At 34.2% G+C, this 16388-nt stretch overlaps 1 protein-coding gene across 8 annotated transcripts in view; it reads right to left on the bottom strand.

The window, feature by feature from the left end:
• NFAT5 (nuclear factor of activated T cells 5) overlaps nt 1–16388 on the bottom strand; it is a 115910-nt gene that overhangs the window by 61202 nt on the left and 38320 nt on the right. For 4 of the 8 annotated variants that reach the window (XM_058706950.1, XM_058706951.1, XM_058706953.1 and 1 more), the window contains one exon: nt 8840–8965. In XM_058706950.1, coding sequence (XP_058562933.1) covers nt 8840–8965 — 126 coding nt within the window. Of the gene's footprint in view, nt 1–8839; nt 8968–16388 lie in introns of those variants that run through there. The other 4 variants (XM_058706955.1, XM_058706957.1, XM_058706960.1 and 1 more) reach the window with 2 other exon arrangements.

Genomic DNA, 16388 nt, shown 5'->3' with positions numbered 1-16388 from the left:
ATTTATTGGACACCATCTTTTTCTTCCCCAGGCCAAGAAATTGCCAGTCAGGGTTCTAATACCACACAATAATTATTCTATTTTTAATCTAAATTCTCCTAAAATAATTATTTTTACCTTGACAGAGTGACATTAATATATTCACAAAATATTTATTAAAGAATGTTTCCCAGGGGCGCCTGGGTGGCTCAGTCGGTTAAGCGGCCGACTTCGGCTCAGGTCATGATCTCGCGGTCCGTGAGTTCGAGCCCCGCGTCGGGCTCTGTGCTTACAGCTCAGAGCCTGGAGCCTGTTTCAGATTCTGTGTCTCCCTCTCTCTGACCCTCCCCTGTTCATGCTGTCTCTCCCTGTCTCAAAAATAAATAAAACGTTAAAAATAAATAAATAAATAAAATGTTTCCTGAAAAATAAAATGTTTAGAAAAATTGTAAGTGTCCTGACATTTATAGCAATATTTTAAATATATCTAAGCATGGTGTAAGACATGTACTAGGTATATATTATGAATTTGGTGGAGGTTTTTTCATTTTTATTAAAAAAATTTTTTTAAGTTTATTTATTTATTTTGAGAAGAGAGAGAAAGTAAGCAGTGGAGGGGCAGAGGGGGGGGTGGGGTGGAGAGAGAGAGAGAACCCCAAGCAGACTCCTCGCTGTCAGTGCAGAGCCCAACCTGGGGCTTGAACTCACGAACCATGAGATCACAACCTGAACCGAAACCAAGAGTTGGACGTGTCACTGAGTCACGGGCGCCCCTGCAATTTTTTTTAAATCATTTCCTATTGGAAAAGAAAGATGCTTTCTATGATCCAGTGATTTCAGTACTACCGGGCAGCATCACTGGTCACTACTGGATGAAGAGACTAAAGCCCAGAACAAATCCTTTACCTCAAGTAGATTAAACACAAAGGGGAGTACTTACACTAGCTGATAACTATATTTATCACAATGTCAAAAACTCCAAGAAGTATGGGGGGGGGGGGGGGGAAGACAATCATTTTACTACTTGAAAGGGAATGTTAAGACAAAAACAGAGATTATCACTATATTAACTTAGATAAGAATTAAAAAGAACAAGTCTGAAGGATGCTATTTGAAGGTCACCTCAATGCTTTATCATATAATACACTTTAATATATTTAGGTTAAATAATAAAGGTACTCCTGCCAACTCTAGTCCAATGTCTTCACATTTCTTTGTTTTAGACTAGGAGACCAAAAAGGGGAAAGAAAATAGTATTTGTATCATTAAAATCTTGTAATATAATTAATCAGATTTTACATCTGGGTCTGTATTAGAGTAGATACTGGATTCAACTGCAGACAAAACAAAGTGTCTAAGCAAAAAACAGAAGGTAAGTCATACATTGCCCTACCAGCAGTTTTGATACCCGATCATGCAAATGTATCACTTCACTTAAAAAAAAAAAAAAAAAAAAAAAAAAAAAAAGGAAGAGAATTCGAGGAAGAACTCTTAAATAGTCACCTTTCAGAACATCCCTTTGGGAAATGTCTGTTCTCCCTATGACTCATCATATTCTATCAATGTCTGTTTTATAGACAAGGGCTCCTATTGAGAGTGTCAACATGAAAGAATAAGTCAGAATGTAAATACCATGCCCCAAAAGCGGCTCTATCTTGGCTGACAGGCAAAAATTCAAAATAAGGTAAAACACAGACTGGACGAGAATGGAAAGAAAAAAGCAAAATAAGTTTAAAAACCTTATTTCTATAAAAATAAGATCTATTTTTTAAAACCTTATTAACAAGTGAACACATGAACAAATGAACACATGATACACATTATACAAATGAACAAATGAACACATGATACACATGTGGGAGAAAAGTCAATGTTTACTGAATGACCACTAATTGTTAGGTAATGTTAAGCATTTTACATATTTACTACTAATAACCTTAAGAAAAAGTTGGTATCGATGTCTATTCACAGGGGCAATATTACAAATTTATTTAACTTCCACAAAATTCTGTCTATATGATAGAAATGATAGTAATGAGATTCAAATTAGATCCTTGAGATTCCAAAACCCGTATTATAATATGTGTGTGTGTGCATGTGTGTATGAGTGATATCTAGAATATGCCTGTATAGTCCTGGCACTTTGAGGTGCTTTCTCATTTATTTTCTGATTAAATTTAATTGACAGTAACACCTTTTCATGACGGAATGACATGGGGGGGAATGAGTTTTACCTCAGTGGGCTAAATAAATGCTACTGATGGACATCTACTTGCATTTATGAATGAAAAGATAAGGTACCCTCACTTATGCCAAAAATAAGTTCACCAAGCGTCCTATATAGCTCATACCTTTATTACCTTTCTAAATGTTTATTTATTTATTTTGACAGAGAGAAGAGCACATGCATGAGAGAGAGCTGGGCAGGGGCAGAGAGAGGGAGACAGAGAATCCCAAGCAGGCTTCAGGCTATCACCACAGAGCCAGTGCGGGGCTCAAACTCACGAACCATGAGATCATGACCTGAGCTGAAATCGAGTCAGAAACTTAACCAACTGAGCCATCCAGGTGCCCCACCTTTATTACTTTTTAAAAACATAGTTGATTGGACATTTTGACTTACTTTTTTTTAACTTTTTAAAAAATAATTTCTACCTTTTTAAAATTTATTTATTTTGAGACAGAGAGAGAGAGAGGGAGGGAGAGAGAGAGCATGTGTAAGTGGGGGAGAGGCAGAGAGAGAGGAAGAGATAAAGAATCCCAAACATGTTCCATACTGTCAGTGTGGAGCCCAATGCGGGGCTCAAACCTGTGAACTGTGAGATCATGATGTGAGCTGAAACCAAGAATCAGACGCTTAACTGACAGAGCCACCCAGGCACCTCATTTTGACTTATTTTAATCAACTGCCACATGGTGTTTTTTAAAATATGAAATATTTAAAATTAATACTTATGTTTCCTTTGCTCATATTTTAATAAATGCTAACATTTTACTACATATGATTTTATGTTTAAGAGAAGAAAAGTAACAGAAACAGATGAAATCTCTTGTTGTATCCTACCCTAATCCCTTCTCCTCACTCCTGCCCCAGCTGGAGTACTATTTATATAACTTTATTCGTATATTTACACAACTAATTGTTATAAAACAACTACTTATGGCAATTAGTATGGTAACACCTTTTACTTATGATATCATCAATCTTATTGGTGATATAAGAAAGTAAGTCCACTTCTGTGCATTGCTTTGTTAATGTGAAATTGTGTAAAATACATACAGATAGAAACGGTGTCTATTTTATGTATGTATTTTGTCTATGAAAGGTTGAAAATCTGTGAGAAGTTTTAAAATGCTAATCTACAGACTCAGGTAATATAAAAATGTGCTTTTTCTAACAGAAACAGAATAAATCGCAGTTATTTATAAAGTTGTTGCTAAAAATTATCAAGAGGACAACATTTAAGGAATAAATCAACAAGTTGTGTGTACTTTTTGTCAACGATAATTCATAATACAGTTAGCCTCTTGAATTAGTACTTGTTTCTGAATTAACCATTATGGCCCAAGTTTGTTTATGCTTTTCATTTTAATAGTGCAGATGTTAACATAAATCTATATACACATACATATATATTTCTGTATGTATAAATGTATACATTTAGATTTACTACATAATTACAATAAAAAGACAGAATAAGGAGTAGAGTTTTTATTTTTTATTAAAAAAATTTTTAATGTTTATCTAATTTTGAGAGACAAAAGAGCAGGAGTGGGGGAGGGGCAGAGATACAGAGGGAGGGGCAGAGAGAGCAGGAGATACAGAATCCAAAGCAAGCTCCACGTTGCTGTCAGTACAGAGCCGGATGCAGGGTTTGAATCCACGAACTGCAAGATCACGACCTGAACTGAAGTCGGCCGCTTAACCAACTGAGCCACCCAGGTGCCCCAAGAGGAGTAGAGTTTTTAAACGTACTTGCAACATGTTTGTAACTAGAATCTGACTTCCTTCTGAGGTGGTCCTGTTTTCTAGAAAAAGTAGAAATGGCCATATGGAACAACCACATTAACTCATACTTTAGCTCACCACATCAATATATAGGTTACAAAGGTGAATCATCTTTCCAGGTAATGAGTTTTGAGTTTAATTTTAGGAATAGTATACTAAATAAATGGCCAAAACTCTGAAATATGTTTACCTAGTTAACCTAGGACAGCAATCAAAGACAAACTGGCTCTCAAAATTTATTCAACTCAAGAAAATGCAAATTATATAACTATAAATACTTTCTAACATAGTAAATAAGTTGTGAATCACTTTTATTAAAACTTAATATTCTTCTAGAAATCATATTCCCATTTTTTCTTTTTTTTTTTAATTTGAGAGAGTGAGTGTGCGCAAGCAGGGGAAAGGGGCGGAGGGAAAGAGAGAGAGAGAATCTTAAGCAGGATCCACAATCCATGCAGAGCCAGAGGTGGGGCTCAATCCTACAACCCCAGGATCATGATCTGAGCCGAAATCAAGAGTCAGATGCTCAAGTGACTGAGCTATCCGGGCACCCCCATATTCCCATTTTGTAGATCTTGAAACTTGCAAAGTTAAAGGGGAGTATGGCTTTTCCAATTCAATATCCTACACACTGCTTAGTCCAGGAACTACAGTTTCCTTAAGTGAAATAACAGCACACAATTCTCTGAAGTGCAGTAGCAAGAAGAAAAGAACTTAGACCCCAGCAGGAAAGAAGAGAGGTAGCTTGTGCCTGGAAGCACTGAGATATGATGATGATGCAAATTGTCTAGCACAATTCCTCTTACATAGTAGGAACTCAAAAATGGTAACTTACAGTTTCTTTGATTCATTTTTTTATACAGTCTGTTGTTATCGATGGTTTAGAAATTCCTATGATTTTATTAGGTGATTAAGATGTCTGAAACAAATTGAAACATGGTTGTCCTTCTTTGATTACAGGACATTCATTTAGCTCTCTCGTGTCCTCTCCTCTAATATAAATAGCACTCAATTAGGTTCTTTCAGTATAGCAAATACCTGTTAGATACTTGCGATTTATTAACTGCTACAGCACAAAATTCAAAGCACTATTTAATAAGTCTCCCTCTTCCAACAGAAAAGTTTATTAGATGGATCACTTCACGTAAAGTTATTAACTAAAATTACAGCCTTTTTAAAAACCTATAGTCATCTAACTAGTAGAGATAGTCAACAGACATTTCAATTTACATGCCTAATCTGCTGGTATACCTACACATGCTAAAAAGTGTCTTGAGACTGTATTACTTCTAGAAGTATTAATATATAATTACTGAAAGTAACAATTTTACAAAAACAAATAACAAAAGAATCACCAATTATTCTTAAGATTCTCTGGCTGAATTATAAAACCTATGGTTTGATTAATTATTCATTGTTTACCTCATGAATTAGAATAAAAATTATAAAGAAACCTTAAACAGTTACCTTAGCAAAATCTTATTTTGATATAAACTAATAAACATAATGCCATATACCAAAATGAAGAAAAACAGTCTAGGATAGAAAAAGAAAACAATCTGATTTCTTAAAATGAAGATTAAAGTTTATTGTTCACTTCTGTGAAAGACTTCCTATTTTAATTAAGTAAATCTAAGGATTAAAAATTATAAACATGTAAGTAGGTTAAAAAAATACTTGATTGGTATATGAGTTATATATCAATAAAGCTGTTATTTAAGAAAATTGCCTGCCATATCTTTTTGCAAAAACTCCCTCAACTCTGGTGTCACTGTTTTAGTTTTCTAAAATAATACTTGCATTTTAGTTCTTTATAACCTATACTATAGGATTCCCCCCACCCCACAAAAAAAACCCAAATAACAAAAAGAATCCTTTCACAATTTGCATTTCTTGAGCAACTCCTTATTTTGCCAAAAATGCCATTAATTCATTTGGATAACTTTTTTTGTGTTAGGAAAATGGCCCGTCTTAACTACTAAGAACTTATAATAATGTTCAGAAGGTCTGTATTTCTAAAACTTATTCATTCACATATTGAACCTTGAACTCTCAACTACTGTTCTAGTGGGACAAAAGCAGAGGTCTTTAAAAAATGAGGAGTACAATTTGAAGACTGGCGACTCTCAACTACACCTCCCAGATTCTGACACTTGGCCCATGGAGAGGAGAGGAGTGGTGTAGAAGTAATCTCTCTTTCTCCCAGCCCCAACTCTGAAACTTACCAGATAAAAAGAATTTACTGATGGGAGTATGTAAAAGTGTGAATAGTATACAAGCAGAAAAATTTTAAGAGATACTTTTTTACCCAATATTCTGGATTGTGGATTAGCAGCACCATGTTTACTCATTCCCTCAGTAATATGTAAAGGGAAAAAATCTAGATTGGCGAATCTGAGAAACACATTTTTAATAATTAAGTAATAAAAAAAAGTACATGAACACCTACATGCCCAGCCTCTAAATTTTAAAATTTAAATTGATTTAGAACTTGTGAAACACAAACCTTTATGGCAGAACTAGAAGTCTGTTCCCACCAGGCCCTCATACCTGATAGCAGCCAATCCGGCTCCTTCAAAACTCTGAAGAATTAACTACATCAAGAGTCATCATTTTTATGCATTTCATATTTAAACAGCAAATGTATAGATTTAAAAAAAAACTCACAGAAGTCTAAATTAATGTGCCTTTCCCTAAATGTCAAGTCTTTTGGTCAGGAAACACTGAGTAACTGGTAATTTACTCCAAATCCTTCTCTTTGACAGGTATGTCACTAAAGATATTAATATGTTAAATAAAAAAGCAACTCTATAATAATATACACTAACTGATTTCCCTACAATAATTACTCTGTAATGTAAACTCTCTTACCTATAATGTTATATGACAAAAACTATTTTACCAATAAGACAGAATCCTAGAATGATATTATATTGGTTACTAAAGTAAAGTTATATAAAAAAAAGTTACAAATGACTTGGTTGTAGACCACAGAAACTTTCTGTATGTGAATATAAGACAACTGTCAATGTCACCCCCTTACTCTCTTCATCATCTTTATAATGTGAATAACTTCTCAATCTAGCAAGAATTTATTACTTCAGAATACGTCCTTCGGTTAATTCTCTTATTTTTATGATTTTTCAACTCATATCTTTCAATTTAATTTATGTGGATAGGACTTTCTGAAATATATGGAGGGAGAGAGGATCAACATTCTATTAGTGATTCAAATTCAAGAATTTTCAATATTTATATATAACAATTTGAAACTGAGTTTGGCATTATTTAAAAGGAAGTGTTCTTTTCCAAACCTAACTGACATTTTTTCAGCTTTTAAAAGGAACTGGATCTACTGTCAACAGATGTTAAAAAGCACAGAAGAAACAGACTTTTAGTTCTATATAGATTCAACAAGTCTATAAAAAACAATCTCAAAAGATATAAAAGAAATCAGTTAGTCAATTTCTACTTGTGGATTTAAAGTGAAATAATTCATTACAACCTTTTTTCATATTTTATCATCTGATACAATTTTAAGCAATATTTAAAATTTTAAATTCCAGAAAAATATATTCCAGAACCCAGTGCATATAATGTAAAACCAGGTCATCTTACCAATTTGATTGTTAAAAAGTTCACAATTAAATCCACAGAATCTGTTAGAAAATGTCTGGCAACACATGAACAGTGAGCAGGGCTGATAAGTTTCCTTGCTATGTTTAAAGTTTTCCTGCCCTCAGCCAGAAAGGCTGCATACTGCCATATACAGCTCAGGGAAAAGACTGGTACACAAGATTAATGATACACTGGTTAATCCATACAAGAAAAATATATGAAGTCCTATTATAGCACCAAATCCTCATTTAAATCACCTTTCACTTCACCATTCTTTTTGAAATGAAATGAATTTACTGAAAACAATGGTGCGATGGATGTTAAGTACCATTTTAAAAGATGAGAGGTATCATTGGATAAGAAACCTCTATTTAGAGCGATAGATACAACTTCAGAGAATATATATATATATATTTTTTCTTTTGTTTTAAAAAACCAAATACATTTTGCAATCTATAAAACCCAACTAAAAAAAGAATTACAGTTGGGCAATCTAGTATTATTGTAAGCACTCATTAATTTATCAATAATCAAGACTTTTTCTATTACCTTATCTGTCAATCTTTTATTCTGGTTCAATAAAAAATTGAACCAATTTTATATAATTATAAAGTGTATGATTTGAGAGCTGAGTAAAAATAAACTTGATAAATTTCAAACACTACTTTCTATACTTTTTCACTGATACATCAAAATACCTTTACAATAAAAATTACATTCAAATTTCCCATTACTTTCAACTGAATTTAAAAGAGGTCTTAAGTCACATGTTTTTAAATGTAGGGAAAAGGTTGTAGTAACATGCTACAAACAGAAAAGAGACTTGAGTGCTAGAGTCCTTTTTCAGGTTACACAAAATCAAATATTTTTCCCTTTCAGCAAATTTTTAAAAATAATTGTTTAAAGTAGAGACTCAAATGTAATTTTCTATCCATAGCTTGGTATGTAACCTTTTTATGAGCAGTCAACAAAAGAGCTTCAAATTTGTTTCCATAGCTGAAGATAAGCTCCTAGAAAGGAAATGGCACTAACAGATGTGCCAATGTGAAATTTTAAGAAGAATTATATCAAGAAATGCATATTGAAATATTTTAAGGTTAAAAGTATATGTTTTAAAACCTCCTAAAACAAACCCTCAAATCACACTCTTTTTGATATGGACTTTGCCAGCACTGTTCATGTTGGCCAGATAATACACTACTTTTCTTTAATGAAGTAAAATGAAATGCATACCAGCAGCAACTACAGCTGGAGGAGGCGAGCCTGCCTCACCACCACTTGTCTGACTCATTGATGCTACAGATGTTTCTCTAGATGGAGGTAACTGTAACTCCTTTGGGAGAAGATCATAGACAGATTCTGTAGGGGGAAGGAGAAAAAAATTTAAAAGAGTATAAGTCAATAACCTAACAAATGAGCATGAAATTAATTAATAAGGAGAACACACACACAAATTCATATAATTACTGTCATAAAGATTAGCAAATATTTTTCTTTTATTATGTAATTTTACTGAACTGAAGCATGAATTTTCCATTAGTTCGGTCCCCTGTTTTCTTCTTGGCTTTATCCCTTATGTTTAAGATGGTCTCCACACTTATTAAATTTTAGAATTGGACAAAATTAGACAAAATATAAGAAATATCAAATAACCCAAAATGGTCCATTATCTTCCTTTGTAATAAGACTGTAACTTAGCATACTCATAATTAGCTTTAAATTGGCTTCACCAGTGAGACCATTAGTCTAGTCTTGTTCTTCTTAGCACCTTTTAGCAAATATTCTAATTCACTCTCAAAATGCATTTTTGTCTCCCAAAACAAGCTAAACAAGGAATGTCAGAGCTCAAGGAAATAATGTCATTTCTATTCTGTATTTATACTCCAGAAAGGCACAAGAATAGGATACTCTTAAATCAGAAACCGTAAATGCCTAAATTAGACTATGATTACTTTTATATCCCAGACAAAAGAATCCATATCTTTTTGATGTATTTTATAATCATTGTCTATAAAATTACATTTATATCTACTATTAAAAAAATTCTTTTATAGTTTCATGAGTTTGAGCCCCACATTGGGCTCTGCCCTGACAGCATGGAGCCTGCTTGGGATTCTCCCTCTCTCTCTCTCTCTGCCCATCCCCTGCTCACACTCTCTGTCTCTCTCTCAAAATAAATAAATAAAAACTTAAAAAAATATATATTCTTTTATAGTTACTATTGTATGGTTTTGGGCACGAATAAGTCTCAAAATATCCTGTAAAGGTAGTAGAATCAATGTTGGAAGGAATTTCAAAAGACCGATTAGAATCATATGCCCATTTTCAAAAGAACTGAGAAACAGGACTTAAGAGACTTGCCTAGTATTCCAAGAAACCCAACATTCCGACAAATAAAAAAGATTATTAATTTATTTGCATGAGTGATTAAAAAACAAAGGTAGCGCCATGGACATTTTATCCTTGATAACAAACAATACTTTCAGTTAAGTGATCACTGAATGCATGAATACTTTGATCCTTCCAATTAATTAATCTTTGAAGTATGTGCCCTAATTTTGACGTGGATAGGGATCAGGAAGAATGTTGTGAAGGAAAGCTAAAATTAGAAGATTTACTATTAAATGTTATCTTCGTTCATAGTAAAGAGTCAACTTGAAAATTTTCTTTTGAAAAACTCTATTACCTAACTCTTGAAACTTTCATCTTTAAAACATCTGGCAAATTCAGTATTTGCCTGAACATAATATGCCTTGACTCAAATTTTTCTGTTTGTTACAATGCTGCTAAAAGCCTTAAGTAAATAATTCGTATCTTTCAAATAACAAAGGGAGGAGAGCAGGGAGAACCTAAGTAAAACAAAAATGGCACTATCATCAGATATAGATTTTAAAGCAATTATTTCTAAATCCATGTTGAAAACGACAGTTCCTTATACTTAAAAGAGAAGCATACTTAAGTCCTTTTTTGTTTTTTTGTTCAAACTAAAAGCAATATGAAAATAAAAAGAATTTAGATGAAAAGAGAAAGATCTACCAAAATATATTTACATCAAGAAAAAAAAAACAGTCCTACTAATAGCCCCATCACCAGTACTTCACTAGTTGGAACTATTTCTCCACTTCTCTAATTATTAAATCAATCAAAACAAAACAAACTTGTGTAGAATGAGACACACTACCCTTCCCAAAGAAGTATATAAAGTTGAATCTATATTAGAGGTATAAAAGCAATGTTAATAAAAACACACAGGAAAATAATTATAGAACTTACTATATCTTAGCCCTCCCCACAACCTAGCCCCCAAAACAAACAAAGTAACATGCAAGGACAAATGGAAGGTGTGGGAAGTATGGACTCATCCCTTCAACAAAGGTATTTTCTGATTAACTGACACAAGTGTTTGGAAATTAAAGAAGTCAGAAGTTTTATCATGTCTACCTAAGGGAAGAAGCAGTTAATACGGTCATTACCATCACAGGCTATGATTTCAGACATAACTGGGTTGGCTCTGCTACTCCAAACAACCTAAGACTTAAATCCTCATTTAAACTTTTCTTTTACCCCATTATCTTGAAGAAATTCCCTCCAAGCTATGAATGTACAACCCAACCACATACAATGGCCTTACTTTTAAATCTGCTTCCCATAAGACATAAAAATATTAAAAGATTTATAGTATTAAAGTATTATGAATCATGCTGTTAATGCTATTGTCATTTGCTCCTAAATTCAATCCAAATTAGTTTTACAGTATCCATTGCCCAATGAAAGAATTCTTGACAATCCATGAAAAATAGCCCTAAGTTGGTGCTAACTACCTCATGTTAAGAGGTCACATCTATTTTTCTTGTGTTATCTTTTAAATTAGATAAGAAAGGAATGAAATTCTAGGTTTACAAACACAGAATATGAAGAAAGAGAATAGGAAATCCATGATGGAAAGGCAGTTTCCCGAGGAAAGACTTCCTTAGAAAACAAAATAAAATTACTTCTAGATATTTTTTTTTAAGAGAAAGAGAGAATGGTCACAAGTTTTCTTTTTAGGATGATAAAAATGTTCTAAATTTGGATTAGGGTGGGGCACCTGGGTGGCTCAGTCAGTTAAGCATCTGACTCTTGGTTTCAGCTCAGGTAGGGATCTCACAGTTTGTGAGTTCGAGCCCCACAGTGGGCTCTGCACTGACAGCATGGAGTCTGCTTGGGATTCTCTCTCTCCTCTGTCTGCCCCTCCCCTATGCATGGATCTCTCTTTCTCTCCCTCAAAAGAAATAAATAATTTTTTTAAAAAATTAAAAATAAAAAACTAACCACTATTGAATCTTGTACACTCTAAATGGGTGAATTTCATGATATGTAAATTATTCATCAGTAAAGCTATTTTCAAAAAAAAAGAGAAAGAGGAATAGAACAAGTACAAGTGAAAACTGTATAAGAGCAAGCTATGTCTCTCACTGTTCCTAATAAACCTTATGGATAAAAATATCTCTTCACACAGCTTCTATTTGTAAAAAGTGAAATCATGAAGGCCAAGCTGAATGCTAATCTAATTTGCTTTTTAAGGGTCTTCTTTTGGAGGATCAGGAAAATGCTACAGGTATAGTTATCCTAAATTGAGTAAAATATCTTAAGGAAATATTATCAAGTTCTCATGACCGAGATGAAGAAATGGAGACTTAATAAAACAGATGATTCTAAGCAAAAGTACCCAAAAATGTACAGGTTCACTTGGAGGGAGGTGGCTACGACATCAACAGCCTAAGCAAAGATAACAAATTTATGAATGACACAGGCTTAAGAGGGATATATTGTGTGTCATAATGCATCACAGATCATGCAAGGCAGGAAAACCTGCCCAAAGGAATAAAGTGAAATTTAGTTAGGATTAATGTAACAGTTGGTAAAAAGTGCTCTTTTTACTTAAAGGCACTTTCTCTTTTTTTTTAATTGAGAAATAATTTTACTTTTTTTCTTGAATGTTTTACTTCTTTACTTTGAGAAACAGAGCATAAGCAGGGGAGGGGGAAAGAGAGAGAGAGAGAGAGAGAAGAGAGAGAGAGAATCCCAGTCAGGCACTGTGCTGCCAGGACAGAGCCTGATGCAGGGCTCAAACTCAGCAACCGTGAGTTCATGACCAGCGCAGAAATCAAGAGTTGGATGCCTACCCACCTGAGCCACCCAGGCACCCCTCTTTTTTTTATTGTTATTTTTTATTTTATTTTAAGTAAGCTCTACACCCAACGTGGGGCTTGAACTCATGATGCTGATATCAAGAGTAGTATGTTCTATCAACTAAGCCAGCCAGGTACCCCTGTTGTCTAAGGAACTCTTTCCCTGGCCAGCCAGGCTTGAGGTGACTGTTGTCTTACCTATTTTTCCTATGAATGCTGCTAATTATGCAGTAATGTTTAACCAACTCACTTAATGGTACATTATGAATTTTAGTTGACCAAAATCCCCGGTAAGTGCATTGCTTAAATATCCATGTAGTAGAATTAGGACAGATGTGATATAATAAATAACTCTGTTAATAGAAATTATTAACATGAGTGTATGAAAAAAGGAAATTAGGCAGAAATTGGAAAAAAAGCTCAGAAGATCAAGAATTTGTCTTGAGTTGGTGCAATATTGCAGATCATAGGGCCATCAGGGGGAAGGAAAAATGGAGGACTGAAATTATTTTCAGATATTGAAAACAAACCAAGGCTTCCCAATGTTGGGTGGGAAGGCGAACAGTGTAAAAATGGGCTGGGTGGGGGGTTTGTTTGCTTGATCATTCAGTAAACTCTAACTGATCCATTTATGTCACTGATTATTTTCTAGGTCAATTCGGTCTTTTATTCTTCAACACTGGCTATGAGGAGTTTCACTATACTGCATCAAACTTAAAGTAGACAGAAATCCTATCCCAAGGGCACAAAGCAGTGTGAAAGAGAAGGGAAAAATTGGAAACTTAATAGTGCAGTTTATTTATTTATTTTTCTCAGTTGGGAACTCAGTTCCCTAACCGGGGACAGTCCAAATCCCATTCTCTACTGCTTCATTCTGTAAATTGCTCAGTCCCATGAAAAGGTGAAAAGACTTCAAACCCTCATACTTTCTCACTTTTCCCTGGAAGGGTTCAGGAAGATAAAACATAGGAAAGAGCTGAGAAAAGGCATGCTTTTCTTGTTCTCTTTCCACAAAAGAACATTAATAACACAAGTGCCATTTGGGGATGGGTCAGGCACTGTGCAAAGCTTATTATATACATTTCTTAACTTAATTTCAAAACAATCCTGAGGTAGGTTGTACCAATAAAGAATATGAAGATTGAGCAACAGTAAAAAATAAAAAGCATATGTGATAGAACAAAAGAAAGGAATGATGAACGATGGTTTCCTTTGATGGGGAGAAAGGACAGGGCAAAGGATGAACAGAAATAAGTAGGGCTGGATGGTGGGCTCATAGATGTTCTTTTCCTAAAATATATAATAAATCAATAAATACAATAAAAATTAAGATTATGCATGGACAGTATGTAGCCTCAGAGAGTTGCTCTAAGATGATCTGCTAAAAACAACTCTGTAAGTTATCATTCCTTTTCTGGAATTTGTATCCTCAACCTCACCCTTCTTGACCTGATGGCTACCATGTAATGTTCAGTTGCTTTTGGGTCAGAAAGTAAAGGCCGAATTTGTCAGAGAGCCCACTTACTTTATGACTTTTCTGAAAACTACCCTATTTACTTTAAGGTAAGTAACAAAATAAATAAAAGTTGTACACAACTAATACTACAGACCTTAACTCCATGCACAGACGAATGATAAAAGGTGGGGGGAAGGGGGACTCTGGAAATAAGATGCTTCTGTTCAACTGTCAAACAAGCAGCCATGAATGGAAATATTTGTGGCAAAAAGGAGGATACTTTCTGCTGGGAATGCTTTAAAATTTAACAAAAAGTAAACTAATGATATAACACACATAATATATTATATATATATATATATAATATATTATATATATTACATAATACATTATATATATAATAATGAATGCTCCTTGATATCAGATGCAAACACTATTATACTGAAAAATGTAATTATAAACATCTGTACATTGTTTAAAAAATTGAGTTCTACTTATTTTTTTACACTCTAAGTATGAAGCTACTATAGCACCTGAAAGAGTTAAAAAACTTTCAAAAAGTCCTTGCAAATGGTTTGAGAATTGCCTCACTCTTCCATCTCTCTATTAACTATCTCAATAAGCTGATAAATCCCAAGGCTATGGTTTCATGTCAGATATTCTAAAACAAAATGCCTGGCACCTCCAATGTGCCAACATAGTTCTGCATTGAAGAGACACAGCATTCATTCTGTTAAAAACACTTCAGGCTTGACAGTCATCATACTTGGCATGTCCACTGGAAAAATGTACTGGCTGAAGGTCTACTGGATATTTGGTTTCTAAAAGATTATGAAGTCCAAGAATAACTAGTAGGTGATGCTCCTTTTTAACAAATTTTTCTCCTCTCAGTTTAAGTCAATTAATAGTTTGCTATCACATATTTACTTAATCACATCACTTCTTCCTGATTATATTTTATTATTGTTTTTTGGGTTTTTAAAATTTTTCAGTTTATTTATTTGTTTTGAGAGAGAGAGAGAGAGAGAGAGAGAATGAGAATGAGTGGGGGAGGGGCAGAGAGGAGGGGAGAGAGAGAATATCCCAAGCAGGCTCTGCACTGTCAGCGCAGAGCCCAATGTGGGCTTAAACCCACAAAACAGTGAGATCATGACCTGAGCCAAAACCAAGAGCTGGATGCTTAACCAACTGAGCCACCCAGGTGCCCCTAAGGAAACTAATTTGAATTCCACAATCATTTTAATACATCATATTTTTTTTCCTTTAAGTACTATTTTTCATCTAAAAACTTCACAATTATTTTCAAAATAACTTAAGACTTATGAAATATAGAATGGAGTATACTATTCAACTAACCATTTTAGTTATCTACATTCTAAATTCACTTATATTATTTTCAAAAGATATTACTTAAGTCTGTCCTAGAAAAAATAAGACATTCAATGTCATATCTATGGCATAAATTATTGAGTAAAACATTTACGGTTTATTTACAATTTTCAAATATCTTATAAGAATACTTTTTCAATAGAGCTTTAAGAACTGTGGAGTTCAGACAGAGTCAAAGATGTGAGTATGAGAAGGACCCAGGGGGTGGGTGTCAGAAGCCTAGCTGGGTGAGGAGGGTCATCTATGGGGATGAGGGGAAGGGGGGGTCTCTAGCATGGGGTTTCAGAGCCCAAACAGGGTGAGGAAAGCATTAATGGGAGGGGAAGGGAGAGAAGAGATATCCAGGTGCACAGTTCAAGCAAGGTAAGGAAATTATCTGCAGCCTAGTATGTGCTATCAGAGCCATACATTGTAATGTATACACACTTAAAATTTAGCTGATGTTTATGAAAACAGTAATGAATACAGATCTCTTCCACTGCTTAAGTGTTAACTATATTATATAACCATATATTTTATAGTCACTTTTTTGTAACTAAAGTAACCGTGTCCTTGGGGGCACCCGGGTGGCTCAGTGGGTTAAGCGTCCAACTCTTGATTTCAGTTCAGGTCATGATCTCACAGTTCTTGGGATCGGGCCCTGCTGTCAGCACAGAGCCTGCTTGGGATTTTCTCTCTCCCTCTCTGTCTGCCCCTCCCTTGCTCTCTCTCTCTCTCTCAAATAAACATTAAAAAAAAAAAAAAAAAAAAGAGGGATAAAATAACC

The sequence above is a fragment of the Neofelis nebulosa genome, chromosome 17, assembly GCF_028018385.1.
Source record: "Neofelis nebulosa isolate mNeoNeb1 chromosome 17, mNeoNeb1.pri, whole genome shotgun sequence".
In the NCBI taxonomy this organism is placed as follows: Eukaryota; Metazoa; Chordata; class Mammalia; order Carnivora; family Felidae; genus Neofelis; species Neofelis nebulosa.
This window is presented reverse-complemented; position numbering and strand designations above follow the sequence as displayed.